A 23,096-nucleotide genomic window follows, 5' to 3' on the forward strand; every position below is an offset into this window, starting at 1 on the left:
ACACTTAAAAAATTAAAAAAAAAAACAGTTGCCCTTGTCTTTTGTGTGAAAGAGAGTAGAGACACTGAAATGGAGTAAGAGACAACTGAGACCAATTTTTATCCTTTTACTGAGGAGGAAAAAAATATTTAATATTTTTGTTGTATAAGGAATAGCGCCTAAGGCAGGTACTTATACTCCTGACCTCAGTCCCACACACTCCCGTTTTAATAAAGCTATAGGACAGAGCAGAGTTGGAACTGAAAAGAAAGGCAGGGTAGAAGACACAACAGATAAACGAAAGGGAGCAGGGGGATGCAGAATGACAGCCACACATGTGCCACACACATTCTAGCCCCTGCAGCGAATCAGAATGATGCCAACCGAATCTGCACCGGCTGGTGACCCTGCCATGGACACAGGAGGAACGATGGATACTAACAGAGTGACAACAAAGACTGGGCCATGGCCACAGTTGGGCGATCCAGAGGGAAGAGGGGGAGTACCGGATTTTACTCCTTGTGTCACACGAGCTAGAAGAACCCTACCTCCCATTGTGGAGGCACACCTACGTCCCACCCATTTCCTTACCTTACCATACGGTCTACCCCTCTGGGAAAACTGAGACCCTGGCTAGATACTCCACTCCAGGATAAGGCTGAGCAGTCTTAGTTCTTGAGACTGCCTCTTTTATAAAGATTAGATTAGGGTAGGTGAGAAGTGTAATGATTTTAAAAAATAAGGTAGAACCAGAGAAAATGTCACAGCTGCCGCCATGTAGCACCAGCAACCAATTCTTGCACTTTTCTTCCCTGTCTCAGTAATCCCCTCTACAGAAGATTTATGTAATTGGAACAGCTCTTTCTTCCCTGTAAAGTCTGCTGATACCAGGTTACAACCTGGACAGTGGAGAGTGTCTGCCTTAGGCTCGTTTGTGCAAGAGGGCCACCTTAGGTCTCCTTGAGGACATTTATCTTGGCGCAGATCTTGAGGGCGGGGCCCAACTTGATGTTCATGGCACTCATAAGATGTTCCTCTTTAAGTAATAAAAGGGCCTGTCCATCAATCTCCTGGGAACGAAACTCCTCTGCAATCTCTTGGCAGCCTATAAGGAAATGGTGGGGATACATATGAGAAACATTACATGGTAGCACCAGAAGATAGGAGGGGGAAACTCAAGATGAAAACATGGAGACCCAGCAGTGGTTCCTCCCAAGGTTCTCATCCTACAGTCAGGAACATAAAAGTCTGAGGTGGTGAGCTTGGAAAGTCAAATGAAACCAGAGAGAAACTGGCTATTTCAAAAAGCCAAGAGGGGGACGCCTGGGTGGCTCAGCAGGTGAGCATCTGCCTTCGGCTCAAGGCATGATCCAGGGTCTGGGGATCTAGTCCCATACCCGGGTCCCCACAGGGAGGCTGCTTCTCCCTTTGCCTGGGTCTCTGCCTCTCTCTCTCTCTCTCTGTCTCTCATGAATAAATCTTTAGAAAAAAGCCAAGAGGAAGAAAAAGTTGACCACAGAAATAACTTCATTCAAAAAGCCTGAAGAGGGAGGAAAGGGAATGAGCAAGATCTGTACCTCTTCTTAGTTACACTAGAAAAAAAACATTCAGAGCCCTTATGACATTTTTGTTTAAGGGCCCAGAGTTCAAGGGCTCCTGGGTGGCTCAGTGCTTGAGCATCTACCTTTGGCTCAGGTTGTAATTCTAGGATCCTGGGATTGAGTCCCACATTGGGCTCCCCGCAGGAAGCCTGCTTCTCCCTCAGCCTCTCTCTGTGTTGCTCATGAATAAATAAATAAAATCTTTTAAAAAGACAAAAAAGGGCCCAGACTCCAGACAAATGGCAATAAAAGGTAGGGTGATTTTCTTTTCTGGAGAAAACCATCCTCTGTTAAGAACAGCTTATAAACAATACTACCTGGAAGAATGTGGGGTAACAATGCTCCTAACTTTCTAATCCCTTTCGTGGAAAAAGTCTTATCCATGACAGGTATCACAATCACATATAAATAAAATATACTTTATCCAAAAATTATTGGTAAGAAATATAATAGTAAAAATCAAACACTGCAAGATTGCTGACATAGTAGAGGACAGCCCAGAAAGAAATTAAGAAACCAGGCTGTGGGCAAGTGCCTTAAGTAAATATCAAGAATAGAGCCTTCATCATACCATACTTAAAAGTGCCTACTGCTTAAAAGTCAGTTCTGTTCCCTGTCACAAAGGCCTATGGCCCATATGGGATGACCTAAAGAAAAGTAAACATCTATGTGATCTGGGTCCTACCAGATAGGCCCTCAATACCTTGTAGAGAAGCAATAAACTCATACACCTCTTCTACACTCCAACGGCTGGGATTGCTGGACAGGAACACAGGGTTGATGCCATGTAATTCTGGTGTCGGGGGCGCTGTATTGGGGTTCCCCAGGTCACGTTCTCCATGCCCAGTTCTCACAGATAAAGGCCCAGGAGATGTTGGAGAGAGTGCTTCATCGTAACTGGAATTATCTGAACCCCGGCTAGAGTCCTCTTGACCCTATGGAGAACATTACAAAGCAGTGAGTTGTGAATAAGTGTCGTGAGGCTTCCCCCGCCCCTTCTGAGCCAACTGGGTTTGGGTTAATACTGAGGAAAAACTAGTATTGCAAGTGAAAAAACTATACTTTGTTTGCAAATGCCCAGAGTCACCAGTCCACTTCTCAAGTAACTTTCAAGTAAACTCACTTTCCTGATTCTTCCCTTCTTCCAACAATCAATCTAGATTTTCTGAAATATAATGTAATGCAATGATTCATGGATACATGAGCCAGTAATCAGGTGAAAGAAGACAAGGAGTCAGGATCTCTTGGAATTGGGGAGTGATACCATAAGTACACGACTCAGAGTTCTGGTCTCAGACTCTTTCACCTGGGCAAAGGAATTGCCCAGTAGGGAAAGAAAAAGGAAAGGAGACCATTTTAAAGGTAGCTGGCTCTGTGACTGAAGCTCACCCGGTGGCGCTTGCCCTGGATCTTGGCACGGGCGATGTCGGAGGAGCTGCGGCGAGGCCCACGCCGACGAACACGAGCATAGTTGGCTTCTTGGAAATCTTTAATTTTTTTCCTCTTTACCCGGAACTGGTGACTACAGCTCACATTATACCTATAGGTAGGGCATATATGAGATGTCAGAGGTGCTCTAGAAGACTACCTTGCTACCCCTCCTGGGAACTAGTGTTGTAGGAACTGACTTGGGGGAGAACATGAAAGCAAAGAAGAAGACCTTACACATCAGCTGTGAGGTGGTCCTAGAGAAGGGGCACACTATTAGATGGAGGAACTGGTGCTGAAGGTGAGGAAGGGGTGCCCATGGTACCTCTTAGCGCAGGACATGGAGCAGAATCTCTTGGAGCCTCGAAACTGCTCAGCAGGAGCATACTTTCCGCAGTACTCACACTTCAGGAGGTTCGCCTTCTTATCGAGCTCTGGAAAACAAGGCATCCCTGGAGAATTGTCACTGGTTCTGCTGCTGCTCAGGCCATCATTAGCCCACAGCTGACTCTAATTACTCTCAGGGTTTGCCCCCCAAAGACCTAAACAATCTAATTCAGAATCCCTAAAACATAAAGTTCAAAATCCAAAAACACAAAGACACGTGCCTCAAGAACATCATGGTCTTCCTGACTTAAGCCAGACTAGTTTCCATTCTCGATGACTAACTTTATCCCAATTTATACTCTCAGACTGCAGACAAGACTGCATTTTCAAATAGAAGAGAGAAACTAATTACTAATTAGAAAATATAGGATCCCTCTTCCAATAAGAGTTTACAAAAGCAGCGGGAGAAATGTAAACAAGAGTCCTTAATATAGGGGCATATGGGTGGCTAAGTGGTTGAACATCTGCCTTTGGCTCAGGTTATGATCCCCAGGGTCCCGGAATCGAGTCCTACATCGGGCTTCCTGCATGGAGCCTGCTTCTCCATGTGCCTACATCTCTGCCTCTCTCTCTGTGTCTCTCATGAATAAATAAATAAAATCTTAAAAAAAAAAGTTCTTAATAAAGATTATAAATTCTAGAATAAGGAGAACTGAAAATATAAGAAATATCCTATTTTAGATCATCTTTTGAAAAATATATCCTTACAGTAAATAATTCAAGAGGTTAGCTTGATAAAACTACCCTAATCCTATGGGAACTCCTTTTGTGTGATTCTACACATTCTGATATTTAATAGAGTTCCTATATGTAGATGGATTCTGTATAACTCCCACTTTAAATAATTACTATTTTACACTTAGCCCTCAAACACCTCTCCCGGAGCCTCCTTCCCCAGATGGGTCTCTAAATAAATACTTACCAGCAGATGGGCTGTTCCCTCCCAAGGGGCCCCCCGACTGATTCTCATTCAGCCCTGTCGGGAGGCCAGTCTGTAATGGCTTCTCAGACTCTTTCAGTAACTGAGAACAACCCACCTGTGCCAGAAAAAGTTTACAGTTAAGTTAACCTAATTCCTTTCTGCTTCTCTATAGCCTTCCCCGGCAATTCTTACTGTCATATCTTTACCTGGTTCTCTGAGTTAATGACCAAGTTTGGTTTAGAGAAGAAACATTTTTCAACATGGCAATCAAGAGGCCCTCACTAGCTGTTTTCAGATAAGCCACTGGAAAACAGCGTCCTGCCTTGGCTCCCTATCTTGTCTTTTTCCTTCCAATGTTGCAGATACCTGTGTTCTAGTCCTGGTTCTGCAACTTCTGGGCTTTAGTAAAGTCCCTTAGTTTCTCTACCACAAATTTCTTCACTCTAATACAGCCTAATTTGTGTAACTAAACACTACAGCTTCTTCTCCTCTTCTCAACATTTTCATTTGGTGGTCTACACATATTCTTTCCTTTCCCCCTTCCCTTCCTTCTTTACAATTAACCATACAAACAGTAGCACTGAACCCTCCTCTAATAATTAAATAGTTCTGAGACTTGATTTTAGTGGACTTGGAAAGACAATAATCAGACCAAGTCCCCACTTGAAAGTCCCACCTTATGGCCCTGCCCTCACCGGGAAAGGCTCTGCTCCTTCCTGGATAACGAAGCCTTCAATGATGTGGGTGAGAATCTGAGGCTTCACGATGGCCTGTGGGGGTTTTGAGTCACCCATTTGTCTGGACACCATGGCTAGTGTAGGAGGCGGTGCGGATGGGGCAGGAGCCAAGGCTACTAGTTCACTGCTTGGAGTATTAGCATTCACACCAGTCACTGGTTCAGCTTTCTCTGGAACAGATTAAGGAACAGATAGGGGATGATGCAATGGACTCATTTATTATTAGCCCAGCCAGTCTGATCTTCCACAATAATACACGTTCACCTTTGACCATTAACACTGGAGTCCTGGTTTTTGGATCCACCCATTCATCTACCAAGTTTAGGCCCATATTCTACAGAACGAGACTTAGCTTTGAGCTCTCTCAGAACAGGTCTCTAATCTCTGCACTCCAATAGCACTGCAGAAGTCAGTTCCTCACCTCCAAGACTGTTCTTCTCCTCCATGGCCTTTGGGCTCTCGGCTACTGGAGACACCTTGGCAGGAAGCACTGAACCCAATGTGGAAACATCGTCTCTCTCCTCTTCAGACTCTGCCTTGCGTTTGACAGCCAACGTCTGCGGTTTGCTCTATAAAGTTTAGAATAGAAGAGAAACCAAGATTTATGAATGAAGAATAATAAGGAACCTCCATTACTCCCATTCTGTCGGTGAAAATTTTCTTAGTTCCACATTCTCCAATTTGTCTACTTCCCAGGGCACACTAAAATTCTCAAGTCATTGCCAAGAAGCATTATCTCCTACATCAGTACAAAAGAAAATGTCACATTTAGTCCTGACCTAGACCTTGTGACCTTGGGTTCGTTATGGCCCAACCAAGAATTGCTGTTTTTCCAAAGACTGATTTGGATGATTAAGAACATCTTGATCTAACTTAGTACAGATCCAGAAACCCAGAATGATTTCAGTAGCAAATTTAGGAGTATAAAGTACAGATTATATACATTAATGTCTCTCTCTCTTACAAAAGAAACAAGTAAGTACCAGTATCTTAACCTTCCATCAATGTCTTACTAAAGAAGTACATACCAGTATCTTTTAAGTTGTACAGTTTATAACAAATAGTTGTCACAGATGAAGCAATGCAATGATTAAGAGAGCAGCTGATATGATACCATATTCTCACACACAGGCACTCACACATAGTAACTTTGTATCTGTTGCAGACTGAATGTTTGTGGTACCCTCCCCTCTTGATTCATAAGTCCCAGGGTGGTTGTATTTGGAGATGGGGCTTCTAAGAAAGTAATTAAGGTAACATGATAAATATCAGTAGATCAAGCTTCTCAACTCTTCACTGCCCCCTAAGTTAAGCTATATGTCCACTGAGCCCCAGGTCCACTCAAAGGGGACTGTGCCTTCAAAGCCATCTAACATCACTCACCGGCAGGTGCACAGACTGCATGTAGAAGGCAGCAGGTACCTGGGCTACAACAGGGGAGGATGTTGTAGCCCCCTTTACCACATGTGCGGTCCCCTGCACCGGAGCCAGGCTCATCCCAGAGGCTAGCGTTGGGGGGCACTCCTGCAGCGCACCAGGAGCCTGGGACGAAGGCGGTGAGGAGGCCAAATGGGCCTGCCCGGGCTGTACCGTATTGGGCATCCCCCGGGACGTAGGTACGGCAGCCGCCAGCTGCGCCAAGCCCAAAGCCTGTGCCTGGGCTGTTCCTGGCTGCCGGGTGCCCACGACTTGCACAGGGATATGCGGTGGTGGCTGCTGGGTGGCTGACATCTTAGCAGCCCCTAACTGAGGCGGCTTGATAGGTGCTACAGGTGGCTTGGACTGGATGGGGAGGGGTGGCTTAGGGGTTGGGTCAGGTGGGAGGGACAAGGGCGAAGACTGCAGCATGGGTTGCACAACCAGGGTCTGGGCTTGCTGCTGAGACTGGGAAGGTGGGACCTGCTGAGTAGGTGGGACCTGCGGTGGCTGAGGGGCAGTGAGGGTTGTGGCCGGTGGTGGCGGTGGTGGTGGTGGCGGCGGCGGCGGTGGTGGCTGCTGCTGCTGTTGCTGCTGCTGCTGGGCCAACTGGAGGTGTGTGGCTGTGTGGAGGAGCTGGGACTGCCGGTGCTGGAACTGCTGCTGGTGGTGGATGGCGATCTGCTGCTGGATTACCACCTGCTTCTGCTGGAGGTGGATCTGCTGCTGTTGCTGAATCAAGGAATGGGGCTGGATCTGCGTGTAGGTGGCTAGAGGAATAAGCCCGGCACAGAACAGACAAGAGCAGAAAATAATCAGCCTTTAAAATTGAAATTAAAATGACCTTTCCAAGGTGTTCCTTTTTTTTTTTTTTTTTTTTTTTAAGATTTTATTTTCTTATTCATGAGACACACAGAGAGAGGGAGGCAGAGACAAAAGCAGAGGGAGAAGTAGGCTCCATGCAGGAAGCCCAACATGGGACTCGAACCCAGGTCTCCAAGATCATGCCCTGGGCTGAAGGTGGCGCTAAACCACTGAGTCACCCAGGCCGCTCTTTTCAAAGTGTTCTTAGCTTTGGTATCACATAGTGAATGAAGATCTAGCCTGGAAGGGCCTAGAGATCACTTCATTTGTACTTTTTCTTCTGAGCCAGACATTACCAACTCTCTCTCTCCACAGTTCAAGACCTTAAGGGAAGAAACTCCCTTGCCCAATCATTTCACAGTCCTCAATCATTTCTGGCAGCCATCTAACTTTTATTTCCTTTGTTATACTAAATCCTGTTAGTCTGACCCAGCAGAGAATGGCTGGCCCATCTTCTGTATGATTAGACTAAGTTCAAGGGCTCAGTCCCTGCTTTATTTATTTTTACGTCCCTAGAACCCAGCCCAGTGCCCAGCACAAGAAAAAGACTTAATGGTCACCCAGAGAGTAAGTGCCCACAGAGGTAAAGATTCCAACATCTTCCTGTGAAAGGCTCGATTTTTCAGAAACATCAGTTTAGGTCACTACCTATGAGAAGTCTTAAGAGTCAGCTGCTATTTAGGCTCAGACTTGACCCAATTTTCTCCACTGTAGGTGGAACCTACAATCTCCCCCACCCCCTATGCCTCAGATTGTCCAGAGAGCACATGTGAGATGAAAGCACTTTGGAAACAGAAGTGCTATGGTATGTAAACACAGGTAGTAGTAATACAGCCTGATGATTAACTCTTAATTTTTTAATATTTTTAAAGATTTTTTTTTGTTTGTTTGAGAGAGCCAGAGACAGTGAGAGAGCACGAGCCAGGAGAGGCAGAAGCAAGCTCCCCACCGAGCAGGGAGCCCAAAGCAGAGCTCAATCCCAGAACCCTGGGATCATGACCTAAGCCGGAGGCAGACGCTTTATCAACTGAGCCACCCAGGCACCCGAACTCTTAATTTTTTAGAAGTAAATCATCCAAATAAAGCAACAACTAAAGTGCTAGAAACAAGGCAGGCAAAAATAAACATTACCAAAGAAGGTGCACCCACCTAACTATACGGAACCACAGTCCAAAAACAACTATAAACCATTTGGGGTTATTATTATTTATTCTTTTTTATACTTTTTAAAAAGATTTTATTTATTTACTCAAGAGAGACACACAGAGAGAGGCAGAGACACAGGCAGAGGGAGAATCAGGTTCCCTGTGGGGAGCCTGACATGGGACTCAGTCCCAGGACCCCGGGATCCCAACCTAAGCCAAAGAGATGCTCACCTACTGAGCCACCCAGGCATCCCTTTTTTTATCCTTATCATTGATACAGATGAGCACAAGTTGACTATATTAAACCGTGGCTCTATTTGCTAGTCCTAAGTGCTCCAAGGCACTTAAAACAACTCCACTCTACCCTGATGCAAACCATCATCATCAAGATGATGAGTGAGGGGAAAAGCCATCTCCTTTCAAGATAAATCATGAGCTCCATGAGGACGGGAATCTTTTTTTCAAAGATGCATCCCTAACACCTCCTGTAACACAGTAGGCAATTCAGTAAGAACTGGGTAAATGAATGGGTAGGATGAGAAAACTGACAAACTCAGGGCCTAAGAAGATGGGGACAAAGTAGTTTGTAAACTGACTGCTGCCTGGTGGAAATACAGATGTATCTGTTACTGGTCCTCCTCTCTCCCTGGACTAATATGATCAAGGCTGATATGATTTTCCTTTCCTTCCCACTACTCCAGGACTAAAAAAAGCAAGAACAATGGCAAAGAGATGTACTCTGAAGATTTCAAACAAGTTCTAAGAGAATAAGGATACTCTGAGAGGTGACAGCTTACCTGAGCTAATAAGGGTCTGGCTGGGAGCAGGGGTAGCTGTCCGTGTCAGGTTCATGCCCACGTTCTGCTGACCAGCCCCATCTGCTTCTGCCTTCTTGGCTGCTGCACTTTCTGCTTCTGTCTGGCTTCCCTGACTCACAGTCACTGCTTGGGCTGCAGGTAAGGGCTGCACCACTCCTGTGCCCTTCCTGGGACAGCTCCCACCCCCACCCATTCCTGAGGAAGGCAACTGGCCCAAGCCCCCAGGGGCCTGGCCACCTCCACCGGGACCCAGAGACCCTGGGATGCTACTCCCACTGCCTCCACCAGCTTGACTGAGGTTGAGGGACTGGCCTGAGGCCCCAGAGGAAGCCTGAGCCACAGCAAGGGCCTGGCTGGAGGCCTGGGAGAGGCTGGAGACAGGGGAGGCTCCAGGAGGAATGGCCTTCGGAGCAGAGCCTTGCATTTGGGGTCCTTGGGCCGAGGCCTGTTGGTTCCTCACTGCCAAATTCTGCACCTGCAAGATAAAAGAAAAAGATACATTGAGAAAAGGGGAACAGGAGGCACTGAGGTCAGAGCTTTCTGTGACTAGTTCAGAAGCAGTGAAGACAGTTACAGATATTCCCCAGCCTCTCCACAGGGTATCCCCCCCAACCTTTACAATCATATACATTAAAGTCCTTCCAGTCACCCAGGGAGAGACTCTTGAATCCTATTTGATTTTCAGTCTCCTTTATTCACTATCAAATCTATCTGCAAGTTTGCTCATTTATTCCTTCGAGATGGCTCAGATTTTCCTTCTTCTCCCTCCATTCCTTCAACATCGGCCAAATACCTACTATGCTTCAGGCACTACACTGGATACTGGAAATGCAGGAACGAAAGTCACGGTCTCTGCTCTTAATGGGTACTTTCTACCAGAAAAGACAGACGAGAAAATCACTAATAACCGTATTCTACTATGCAGAGACATGCACCAAATGCTACTGGAGCACAGAGAAGGAAGATGGACTCAGACCAGGGAGATTAGGGAAGACTTCCCAAAACAGTCTTTTGTTTGATCTGTGACTCCATGGGTGAGAGCAAAGGTGGAAATGTGAAGAAAAAGTAACAATATCTGAAAGACCATAGAGCCAAGAAAGAACATAGCATTTCTGGAAATGATAAATATTTCATTATGTTTGAGGTGAGTTAGAGGGAATGGAAAGAAATTAAGCTAGGAAGACAGATTGAAGCTGGGGGTGTAGAAAGGTACCAGACCAGGAAGGGCTTGGTGTATTAAAATGAGGAGAGTCTGAACTTCAGTTCAGAAACAGAAGTTTATCTATCTCCCCCGTTGTTAATATTTCCAGCACCTAGCACAGTGCCTGACATAGTAAGTACTCAAAAATATGAAGAGAGGACTGATGAGCACTTAACTGATGACAGGAAGCCACTGAAGAATATTAATCAGAATAAACATAATCAACTCTACAGCTGAAACCATTCTTGTAAACATTGCTGATGGAGGCACAACCACTTTGGAAAATAGTTTGGCATCCCGTCCTAAAGTTGAACATTCACACATTCCTCTGAAATCCAGGAATCCTACAAGAGAAACTCTTGCTGTATACAACAGGAGGCATGTGTAAGAATGCCACAGCAGCTCTATTCATAGTTAACAAAAGTCTGGAAGCAACCTAAATGGCCATTGTCAGAAGAGAGGAAGGAACTACAGTATATTCACACAGTTGAATACTACATAGAAATCAAAACTAATAAAATACAGTAACATGCAACAATATGGATGGATTTTGACAATAAGCTATTAAGAAAGTTCTCCCCAAATTATATACAGCACAAAAACCTTATAAATTTAAATACAAATACATACATATATATGTGTGTGTGTATATATACATACGTGTGTATGTGTGTATATATGTGTGTGTGTATAAAATATGGTATCTGGAATTTACTTCTAAATAGTCCACAGGTGGAGGAAAGTGGCCTGGTTAAAATGGCCATGTGTTGATAAATGTTGCAGCTGGTTGGTAGGTACAAAGGGAGTCGTATTTTTTTCTATTTTTGCATTAAGTTTGAAATTTTCCATAATATAAAATACTGTTTAAAAATATATGTAAACACAATAAAACTGTAGAAAACGGAACACAGGGAAGGAAGAACCTAGGAATCAGAATGGTTATTACCATGGGTAGCAGCAGGCAATGGGTAGAACTGAGGTTTGCTTATTACATCATTAAAATATAGTAAGTAAATAAAAGTGGTCCATAAATGGACCACTGTGGAGAGGATGTCATGAACCAAGGATTATGATTTATCAAATTCGGCATACCAGTAGTACCATTTAAAATGTTAGTAACAACATATATTTTCTTTTAAAAAACTTATTTTGAATAGTAATATGGAAGATGTTTAGAGGTAGACAAGGAGGAAGTCAAAGACACCATTTAGAAAACCAGTACAGTAATTCAGGTAAAAAAATAAAAAGAACCTGAGTTCAGACAAGCAGTAAAGAAGAGGTGACAGCTTTTGAGAGAGATTTACAAGAATTATCAGGATTGGGTGCCGGGGCACTTAATGTGATCCGGCAATTACATAATAGGGTTTTTCTAATCAGCTTTCCATAATAGCGATTTAAAACTTTCCTCATGGGGCAGCCCAGGTGGCTCAGTGGTTTAGCGCCACCTTCAGCCCAGGGCGCGATCCTGGAGACCCGGGATCGAGTCCCATGTCAGGCTTCCTGTGTGGAGCCTGTTTCTCCTTCTGCCTGTGTCTCTGCCTCTCTGTGTCTCTCATGAGTAAATAAATAAAATCTTTAAAAATAAATAAATAAAATAAAATAAAACTTTCCTCATCTCCCGATATACCTCAGAACCCCTTGCTCTTCCCCATCACCCCTGCAGAGACAATAGAACCACTACATGAGCACATTTCAGCAGTTCCATCACTAAATCTACACATTCCCCTCATAAACACCCACCACTTCCTTTTCCCTGCTCTCCCTTCTTTCCTCCCTCCTGATCAAATCCTTCCCCACTCAAGGCCCCACTCCTCTTCCTTCTCAAGGAGCTTCCTTCTCATTTCCTTCCTGTCTCTTCAACCCCTTTGCTAATGGTGCCCTCCCATCACACCTGAACGCTACCTCCCCAACCCCAGCTTCATCCTCCTTTCCTGCTATCACTAAACTGGTACTGATTATTTAGATTCACTGCATCTAGTCTCACCATCCAGCCATTCCTCAAGTCATACTACTTTGGTTTCAACAACCCTGAACTCCACTGATACGGTTCTCCATCCGTAACAGAGTAAACTCTACCTTTCTTGTCATCCCTACTGTATTAGACAAAAGACTCCCTGCCACTTCCAACATTTTGCTCCCTTCTCTTTATGACACCACACAATCCAGATTGTCCTGTGTCCCTGTCACTCTTTCATACTCCCCTCTGCCAGTCCATCAGCCTCTACTCGACCTTGAACTATTCCATTTTCTAAGGAACAGATCTAACCCTCAGGGCTCCATCTTAAAGGCTTTTCTCTTGTCAATCCATACCTTTCCCTCAGCAATGCCAAATGTTCTCTTGATTTCAATTATCATCTCTGTGTCCACTACTCTTAATGTTATCCCCCACGCAGACCTTCCCTCTAAGCTCAAGTACTAGATATATAAAACTGCTGACCACATGATCTGGTGTATATCCAAAACTAAACTTCACCCTAAATCCGCTTCTCCAACATTCATCTCAAAAGTAGCACTAAGCAGCCACCTCACTGTTGTATCCAGCACCTCCCTCAAAATCAGTTTTCCTTTTTCAAAGATCTTCTAAGTTTTTCTCAAATCTAGATTTTCCCTGCTTTCACCACTCCCCATCCACATCTTCCTGGGATACTCAATTTAAATGTCACCTCCAGGCAGCCTGGGTGGCTCAGCGGTTTAGTGCCTGCCTTCCGGCCCAGGGCTTGATCCTGGAGACCCGGGATTGAGTCCCACATTGGGCTCCCTGCATGGAGCCTGCTTCTCTCTCTCTCTCTGCCTCTCTCTTGCGCTCTCTTTCTGTTTCTCATGAATGAACAAATAAAATCTTTTTTAAAAAATGATAAATGTCACCTCCTCGGGGCAGCCTTGACTTTCCCAGAGTCCCAAGGCTGAATTAGGTCTCCTTCTGTGTTTTCAAGGCACTCTGTACTTTCTAATGAAGCAATTATTAAACCATCCAGGTGATTCTTTCCTTAATGTCTGGTGTTTCAATGGTTTATAATGTCTACCAGTCCGGTGTTCGCACACTTACACCTATAATTCATTTAATCCTCAACACACCTCAAGGTAGGTATTTAACAATAGCTATTTTATATACGAAGATACTGGCAAAAAAGATGTTAGGCCATCTGCCTCAGTCACAGAGTAAATCATGGACTTGGAATCTGACCCTAATAAAAGATCCATATTTTCGGGACGCCTGGGTGGCTCAGCGGTTGAGCATCTGCCTTTGGCTCAGGGCATAATCCTGGAGTCCCGGGATCGAGTCCCACATCAGGCTCTCTGCGAGGAGCCTGCTTCTTCCCCTGCCTGTGTCTCTGCCTCCTCTGTGTCTGAATAAATAAATAAAATCTAAGAAGATCCATATTTTCAACCACTACCATGGCCCCTCCACATATTGGCACTGAGATATTTGATGAATAAAGAGACAGATAAATGAAAGAACTGAATACGAAACCAGTCTCAACCTCATCCTCTCTTCCCACTGCTGTTACCGTAGTCTAAAACAAAGGTCTTATCCTAGTAAACTAAATGACCCCCAAGAGTCTCTTATTAGGTTAACTTCTCTTTCCTCTCCAGGCATATGTTCCTAGGTGATTCTTTCCAAAGTGTTTTCCTTATCCTATTAATGTGCTATTCAATAGTCAGCCATGACCCCTGCTACCTTTGCTTGGCTTTCAGACTTCTCCCTGACAATGACCTTTTCTACCATCAAGCGTGCTGTCTCCACTTTATCCACTCATCCCTAACTCAGTCACATATAAGTCATGCCTTTACACATACTGTTCTCTCTCCAGTTTTCTTCCTACTGCAAATCAAATCCAACCAATCCTTCAAGAATCTGCTCAAATATCCCAAAAGTCACTGAGCAGGAATGCAGCCAACTCTTCTCTAAACTCAAGTGTCACCCCAAATTAGTACCATTTCCTTTGTACTTCTTTGTGCTCTAAGATATTTGAAGATTTGACTTGTCTTCCTTTTCAATCTTCCAAATTTTCTAGGATAACCTGAGCACATCAGGAGAAAAAGCTCAACCTCAATATTTACTTGCCAACTGCTAAACTAAGAGAGTGGAAAAAGTTACTATGAAACCTCAATCTGTATTCCATCCATAAGAAGCAAAAACTTCAGTCTTGAAACAAACATATTTGGGGGATGAGGAAGACTTTCCTGGGCACCCCGGGAGTAGAAACAGAATGCTGAAAGTCTATAGCCACAGTAACTGCTGAAAGTCTATAACCACAGTAACTCATAAAGAGAGGGAATCAAATATTCTTTCAGCAAGTCAGCCAGGTTAGCTTCACATTTACCTAACTACAGAAGTCCCTCGATCGTCCCTTATCTTTTGGAGTGCATCGCCAAGAAAGAGAATAAGACCTCCTGAATAAAGCTGAGTCGTGGAGGGCTAAAAGAATGTAAGGAAATCTGCCCTGCATGGAGAATACAGCTTCCCAGACCTGCAGGGCTGTTCTGAGTCACAACCACTTCCGTTCCTAACTCAAATAACTCAACAGTTACAAGGGATTCAAGTTCTACAGAAATTAAGAAAAGGGGAGAAAAAATAAGAATCCTGAGAAGTAGTCACGGAGTAGCAGGGTAGGCCCTGGTCTGTGGTGGTTCCCTTCATCCTCCCCAGTGCCCATCCACAGGTCAAGTGGTTGCCACTGACCTGGTCTGCATCTGTATGAACTCCCGGAGACTGAGCAGATGGCACCTCCTGCTGGACTGCAGCCACTGCCCCGTTAGGCATCAGGATGAGTTGGGAGGCTAGAGGCACATTCCGGCCCAGGGTCCGGTTTACCTGCAATAGGTTTCCCAGCTGTGGCTGGCAAGGAGAGGAGGAAGAGGAAGAGCAAAGGAAAGAGAACAAGAGGAGAAGAAGAAAGACAGGAGAAATGGAAGGGAAGGACCACAAGACAAAATAAACAGAAGATACGAAACTGCTAAGCCCTGCCCCTTTCCACACCAACCCAGGAGACCCTTATTCTCCATATGCGATGAATCATCCAGAAGGAAACCTAAAATGTATATAAAACTACAGATTGACACCAAAGAGTCAAACATCAAAGAAGTTGAGACAATGAGGATTTTAGAACAAGTACTCATGTACAGTAAGTAGATAGGCTAAGAGATAACACTCAGAATTTGTGTACTCGAGCCACAGGTTTAAAGATTAGACTATATGTGACACTACTTCAGTCAAATGTTAAGGCGAACATCTTCTCTCTTAGGATCTCAATGTAATCTGCAGGCTACCTGTGAATACTAAGCATCACTTCTAGAGGTAAGTAAGGCCTAGGAAGTAGATCAGCATATCTTAACGTAATCTGGGCAACCATGGTTAAACCAAATAGCTTTCACGCAAGTCTTTGCCAGGGGCATAACAATTATGCCCCTGGAACGATGGTGATTGTGTTTGTGGCTTACCCGTAGATACATCTGGGCCTGGGACTGGTTGAGAGGTGGGGAGGTGGTGTTTCCCAGTAGCACAGATTGGGTCAAAGTGGTAGCACTGGGAGAGCTCACACTCTGGGATCGGCTGATGAGCTGGGCGGCCGACGTGGTGGCCAGATTGATCTGTGTGGTACAGAAAGCAACCAGAACTAAGGATTTAGGAGAGGTAAAAATAAATGCACATCACTGACAAATTCAGAGGGGACACAGTCAAGAACAGAATATCTCATTTTCTTTTTCTTTCTTTCTTTTTTTTTTTTAGAAGAGTATCTCATTTTCAGAGTCAGAGGGAAATGAATAATACTTTTCCTGTCCATAACTGTCATCCTGGCTACTGCAGGGTCATACCAAAGTAAAGAAACTAGTCCCTAACCACTAGCATTAACAGCTGAGAGGGAAAAGGAACAAAACAGAACAGACTTCACTCCTCTTTAAAGGGTCCAGAGACCAGTCCCTTTCCTTTGTTACTTCCTCTTCTTCCCCAGGATTTCCTTCCTCCTTTCTTAAACCTCCTAAGACTCCTATATAGATTCAGGTCAGTTGTTTCCCTTCTACTAACACTCTCTAACATAAGAGCAATAATCGCCATTGATGGCTTAATACACAAAGCTGTTTCCACCTGGAGACAGAGACCCAGGGAGGGAAGCCTCTCAGTGGGGAGATGGAGTCGGTCCTCACCGAGGCCTGGCTGGTGGTAGTCTGCTGCTGTGCAGTGCTGGTGTTTGGAGAGCTGGCCTGGCGACTGGCAGCAATCGTGGCCTATAAAAGGGGTAAGGAAACAGGAGCAGAGCAGAGACAACGAAGGAAAAGACTCAATCTTATCACAGGCACAAAATGCAATAGAGATTTCAGATAAGAACCCAGAGACTCTACACTGGAGCAAGGAAAAGTATAATCACTATCCCCAGAAACCCTTATATTACCACGTACACCAACCTAATAACTCCCACACGACCCTCCTGGGGCAATTGGGTAACCTGTCCTCCTCCTCCTCCTCCCACTTTCTTTTAGGTAGAAGAACCTTTGATCGGGTCTTATCATGAGTCACTCCTAAGTCTAACCTAGGGCTGTCCAGAACAAATACAACGTGAACCACACAAATAACCTTCTAGTATGCACATTTTTTTAAAAAGTGAAAAGAGGGGATCCCTGGGTGGCGCAGCGGTTTGGCGCCTGCCTTTGGCCCAGGGCACGATCCTGGAGACCCGGGATCGAATCCCACGTCAGGCTCCCGGTGCATGGAGCCTGCTTCTCCCTCTGCCTGTATCTCTGCCTCTCTCTCTCTCTCTCTGTGTGACTATCATAAATAAATAAAAATTAAAAAAAAAAAATTTTTTTTAAAGTGAAAAGAGGGTAGCCCGGGTGGCTCCAGCGGTTTAGCGCCGCCTTCAGCCCAGGGCGTGATCCTGGAGACCCCGGATTGAGTCCCACATCGGGCTCCCTGCATGGAGCCTGCTTCTCCCTCTGCCTGCATCTCTGCCTCTCTCTCTCTCTCTCTCTCTCTCTCTCTCTCTCTCTGTCTCTCATGAATAAATAAATAAAATCTTTAAAAAAATAATAAAAATAAAAAATAAAAAAAGTGAAGAGAAACTGGAGATATAAACTTTATTTTATTTAAGCTAATAAGCCTAACATGTAACCAATAACAACAAACTACTGAGATATTTTACATTTCTTTATACTAAGTCTCTGAAATCCAAAATTTGATTATACATCTCCATTTGGACTGGCCACGTTTTAAGTGCTCAGTAGCTACAATGTGGCTAGTGACCACCACATTGGACAATGCAGTTCTAGAACATAGCCATTCTACCTTCCAGTTCCTACTGCAACTCTCAAAACTAAGATCCTTTCTTCCTCCTACGGGAGGACAGGAGGCAGAAGACCATTTCTAGCCTGACTTAGTGGAGGAGGCAGTACCCCCTGACCCACCTGCAGTGCCTATCCCCTTCCCTCTTGGGCCAGCTGGCTGCTGACCTCTCACCTGCTGGACCGCAGCCAGGCTATGCAGTTGGGCATTGCTGAGCTGCTGCTGGAGCATGAACTGGTGGAAATACTGAGCTGCATTGGGCTGACGCTGCAGAGCCTGTAGAGCCTAAGAGGAAAAAGAGAGGATCAACCCACTTAGAATGAATCACTCCTAATTCCTATTCTATGCAAATGACTATGATCTGGTGAAAGGGACCACTGGGAAGGAGAGAAACAAAGGAAGATGGGGAGTGTGGCTAAATCAACAACATGTGATTTGTCCATTTTTATATTAGAACTTGTAAGTTCACATAGTCTTCAAAAAGTGGAGAAACAATTAATTCTGTTACACTCTATTCTTGTATATAAAGAAAAGTAAAGCAATCTAACTCACATGAACTCTTAATTCCCAAAATGGAATGTGGAGACACATGATATAGCAAGGAAAGAAACTAGGACTAAACAACTTGAAAATAAATTGGATGTCAATTAATATAAAGAGAAAAAGGGGCACCATGCTAGCTCAGTCAGTAGAGCATGCGACTCTTGGTCTGGGCTTGGGAGTTCAAGCCCAAGACTGGGCATAGAGCTTTACTTTAAAAAAAAAAAAAAAACAGGGTGTCTAAGTGGCTCAGTCAGTTAAGCATCAAACTCTTGATCTCAGCTCAGGTCTTTGATCTCAGGGTTTGAGTTCAAGGCCCACACTGGGCTCCATGTTGGGCTATAAGCTGAGCACAGAGCCTACTTAAAAATGAATGAATGGAAGAGAAGACAAGAGACCATATTCTAGGGACACAGTTAAGGTGACAGAGCCCCAAATGGTTGAAAATGATGAAAAAGAGTAAACAGTGGCTTGTGAAAGATCCTATCATCAGGTAAATTTCCAAATTAACTGGCATTTTCAAATATTTACAGTAGGTATTTATAAAGATGATATTGGTAATGCAGTTTTAGGGTTACCTCTGGGATATTACTGTATTCTTATTCTTTAATAATTAGAACTATCCTTCCGATGTGCAGAATGATTTTAGCAACCAAGAAATTTAGAGTAAAATGGCCCATTCCCAACATTTTTTAAAGCGTGGAATTACTATTTTCTAAAAATAAAACTCCAATGAGTTTCAGACTTCCATTACTCAGGGTGATTTACAAGAAAAGCCAAAGATTAGAAACCTGACAATCCATGAAGAGAAATGCTTAGTTAGACTCTAGCTACACTCACTGGGCAGCCCCGGTGGCTCAGAGGTCTAGCGCCGCCTTCAGCCTGGGGTGTGACCCCGGAGACCCGGGATGGAGTCCCACATCAGGCTCCCTGCATGGAATGGAGCCTGCTTCTCCCTCTGCCTGTGTCTCTGCCTCTCTCTGTGTGTGTCTCTCAGGAATAAATAAAATCTTTGGAAAAAAAAAAGAATCTAGCTACATGAACTGAAACCCTGATTTAAAGACTGACTCTCATTCTCTGTTTGCTTGCTCGAACTGTTGTAAACTCCTAAGATTCTCAGAGCTGGAAGGAACATTAGTTGTCACCTAATCCAAATCCCCCAGTTTGCTGGAAAGGAACTAAGAGGCATTATCTTCCAACACCCGTGCCCACCCAAAGTCAATACCCACAGAGCACAGCCCCTCAGGACTGAGGCTCACCTGCACCGCTTGCCGTTCATACAGTGACATCTGAGCTATCTGGGGCCGAGAGCTGCCCCCAGAGCTGGAGCCCCCATTGGTGGAGTTGGAGTTCTGCTCGCTCTCAGTCTCCATGATGGTGGTCCAGGGTCCCCAAAGCTGGTGCTCTGACTCAAGACCTAGATGGAAGTAACAAAGGATTAAAATTCACACCTGACCTCAAGCTATTATTTCACGTTATTATTCAAGTTATCTAAAGCTCTTCCTCTTCGTTCCATCAGCCATGATTCCTTGGGCTTCTTCAACTATCAAATCTGCAATACACACTTACAACCATATGTTTCCTATACCATCTTCTGAAGCTATGCAATGTCTCAAAAGAAACCTTTACATATTTCCTCATGACTATCTATTAAATATCAAATGGCCAGAATTTCAGATTCATAATACTAAGGCTACCTTTCATTCCCATAGCATTTTTTAACAGTTTAAAATATTCCCACTTAAAAGTTGCTATTTTCTCAGTTTCATCTGCACCTGTGACCTCATTACCAGCATCACTTTAACAATGGTCACCATTTACCGAGAAGCCACCAGGTGCCTCCTCTTACTGGACCAGTCTCTTCATCTCCATTACCCTACAGTGCTTTAAGGTAAATACAATTATCCCCATCTTATAATTGTAGAAATGAGGTTTTCTGAGGGTAAAGAAGTTATCCTAGTATCGAGTCTTTATATATTAACACAGGCTACTTCCTCAAACCAAAAAATAAATAAATACAAATCTATGATAAAGGCAGTATCATTTGGTTTGAGTATCGCCGTCCTCATTTTATGGAGGAGCGGTTTATGATGCAGATATGTTAAATGCATCATAGAAAGTCATAAAACTAGAGGTAGAGGGCCGCCTGGTTGGCTCAGTGAAAAAGCGTTGGACTCTTGATCTTCGGGTCGTGAGTTCGAGCCCCACATTGGGTGTAGAGATTACTCAAATAAATAAAATTTTAAAACAAAACAAAACAAAAACTAGGAGGTAAAACAGTCTACAGTCCAAATAGGTGCCTGGTTCCAGCTCAGGCTACTAATAAAAACACCCTGGGCATGTCACTTTCCCTGCTGGCACCTCATTTCCCCATTTGCAGAAAAGCCTTCACAACTGAAGGTAATGTACCATTTTAACGAATGACTGCCAGGTATTAAACGTATTAAATACACAGCAATGAAAATCTTCAAGAAAGTAAAACTCAACTTTTTAGTTCATTTTAGCAGTCAGAATTTACCCTCTGGGGTCTACACTAAAATCTGCAAAAAGTCATGAAGACGTTGCTAAGAACTAAGCAGAGAGAGGAGATGAGGGAGAAGAAATATGCTCCAAAAACCACTAAATGACAATAAAATCTTTTTGTTCATTCTTTTTTTCTCCTCTCTTTTGTTAGGCCTAGACACTATATTCTCTAGTTTGGAGGCATGGGGCCACTAGAAATATTAGGTCAGCAAAGCAATAGTTGGTTTAGGAATGTAAACATCAAACCAGAATTTCTGCTAAGGCTTGTCAACAGTTTTATTAAAATGGATTTATCATGATTACATCCAAGACAAAAGTAAGTAAAATCAAACCACTTGGCACTGGAAACAGAGCTGGGGAGATTTCTTACTATTCCCTTCCTGGAATTACCTGACTGCATCATTACCCCCCCAAGTACTCAACTCAACCCATCTCTTCAGTTTTATTCAGGTATAGCAAATGTCAGTGCAAACACGGATATACCCCAAGAAGTACACAGGAGAAATCACATCAGCTTCAACTCTAGTTATTATCTTCTCCCACATCTTTTGCCACAATATGAAAGCACTAAACAGATACAGACCCATGAATCCTCATTATCAGCATGTGAAGAAAAAAAGTGGGTAAGGATTAGAGGCAGCATGGCACAGTTGTATAGATCAATGGACTTAGTTCACTGGACTCAAGAGACATGAGGCCCCTTTACTAGCTAGAGGAGACATTAATTCCTACCTTCACAGGTGAAAATGCTAATTAACCATATGACCCCTCACGTCCTCTAAAATGGAAATCTTAGTAACTTTTTTTTTTTTTCCAGACCGTGAAATGAAGATAGAGATGTAATAAAATCAGGAGAAAGTGACCTCAAAACCAGAATTCCTGGTTCCCGGGCACATAATCTATTCACTCGCATTCAATGTTGGGACCGCAAAATGAAATACAGAAAAATGAAAACAATAAAAAGTTTGGGAGGCACAGTGCGTTTCCATTTTCAAAATTACGCCACAAGAGAAAGTGCAAGACGCCGATCCGCGGAGGTCCCCACAATAGCTAAAGTACAGTCATCTCCAAAGGTGGTATTGGAGGGTGTACGGCTTGGGCTGGCTTGGGTAAGGAGCACAGATCTCGGAAGGGAGCTCCTAGAAAAGACAGTGAGGTGTACCTGGTACTGGGTCCATACAGCCAAGAGCCGGAGGGAACAAATCTCCCTAAACAGAAAACTCTGTCTCGTAGAAAGTGTGGGACACAGACGGGAGTCGGGGGAAGACCGTGCCCAAGGAATGCAAGTGATCCGGTAACGGGCGCAGTAAGCGCCAGCAAGGCTCTCGCTGCACACGCAACCTGGAGAACGGGGTTCCACGGAGGAATCAAAGGCACCGGGGGAAGGGGCAGACAGCGGTGCCTGGAGGGAAGCGACCCAAGCGCGGGGAGATGTGCTTACCGAGAGCAGGGAGACAAGCAGGAGACACACAGACAGGAGCCACGGAATTGGAGACTGAGGCACCAAGCGGACCAGAAAAAAAGCAGGGGGGTTACCGACCAGACGGCATGCTCGGATGGCAGGACCAAAGTCGGAGAAGGAAGAATGAATGAGAAGACGAGCAGTCAGAAGCAACTGGGCTGACGGACAGACGGCACTCAGCGCGGCGAGACCAACAGCGAGAGACTGGGACAGACGGACGGAGCCAGGACCGCAGAGCGGAGCGCCAGAGGTAGGCAGGGAAGGCGCTGGGGGAGGTACCTGGGGCGTTGCACGGACGCCGGCGGCTGCAGGCACATCCCCGCGCAGCCAAGCCCCCAGAGGTCCTGCCCTCCCCGGCCCGCGGCCGCACGGTTACCTTCGCGCCCGGCTCCGCACCCGAGGGCTCCCGGGGGGCGTCCACCTCATGTGCCGGGGTCCCCAGTCGCCGGGCTGGGCGGGGGGCTCGCTCGGCCTCCGCGGCGGGCTCCCCTCGCCTCCTCCCCTTCCTGGAGGGGCGGGGGCGCCGAGGGCGGGGTGGGAGGGGCCCGGCGCGGCCGCCGCTCCCCGCCCCTCCCGCCGCTCCGGGTGCCGGCCCGGCCGCGGCTCTGCCAGGCCTCCGGGGCTCGCTCGGGGCCTGTCACTTCCTGCCGGGCCGAGAGGGTGGGGGCTGCAGGCCGGGGGCTGCGGGCCGGGCTGGAGGAGGGGGCTGGCGGGGAGGTGCTTCCGGGGCAGCCGGACCCCTCCCCGCCCCTCCCCTCCCCTCCCCTCCCCTCGGCGCCCTCCCCCGCCCCCTC

General features: G+C 45.3%; 1 protein-coding gene across 10 annotated transcripts; it reads right to left on the bottom strand.

Annotated features, from left to right (window-relative positions):
- Positions 1 to 91: 91 nt before the first annotated feature.
- On the bottom strand, positions 92 to 22,816 carry PHC1 (polyhomeotic homolog 1). 10 transcript variants are annotated; one of them, XR_012002964.1, is made up of 15 exons: positions 21,424 to 22,631; positions 19,577 to 19,734; positions 17,952 to 18,062; positions 16,646 to 16,726; positions 15,941 to 16,090; positions 15,183 to 15,314; positions 9,277 to 9,772; positions 6,438 to 7,240; positions 5,476 to 5,623; positions 5,013 to 5,224; positions 4,318 to 4,432; positions 3,246 to 3,442; positions 2,970 to 3,120; positions 2,284 to 2,515; positions 92 to 1,084 (listed from the first exon to the last, which is right to left on the bottom strand). XR_012002964.1 is itself a non-coding variant. In XM_072766054.1 (15 exons), exons 2-15 carry the CDS (start codon positions 19,688 to 19,690, stop codon positions 930 to 932), a joined length of 3,009 nt encoding a protein of 1,002 aa, XP_072622155.1. In that variant the 5' UTR covers positions 19,691 to 19,734; positions 22,679 to 22,816; the 3' UTR covers positions 92 to 929. The 10 variants fall into 10 exon arrangements, 9 of the variants coding, with proteins under 9 accessions (XP_072622155.1, XP_072622154.1, XP_025851030.1 ...); XM_072766054.1 differs by lacking the exon at positions 21,424 to 22,631 and adding an exon at positions 22,679 to 22,816 and having other exon boundaries at positions 3,334 to 3,442; XM_072766053.1 differs by lacking the exon at positions 21,424 to 22,631 and adding an exon at positions 22,679 to 22,816 and having other exon boundaries at positions 3,334 to 3,442; positions 15,183 to 15,338.
- Positions 22,817 to 23,096: the final 280 nt, after the last annotated feature.

The sequence above is a fragment of the Vulpes vulpes genome, chromosome 8 (genome assembly GCF_048418805.1).
Source record: "Vulpes vulpes isolate BD-2025 chromosome 8, VulVul3, whole genome shotgun sequence".
In the NCBI taxonomy this organism is placed as follows: Eukaryota; Metazoa; Chordata; class Mammalia; order Carnivora; family Canidae; genus Vulpes; species Vulpes vulpes.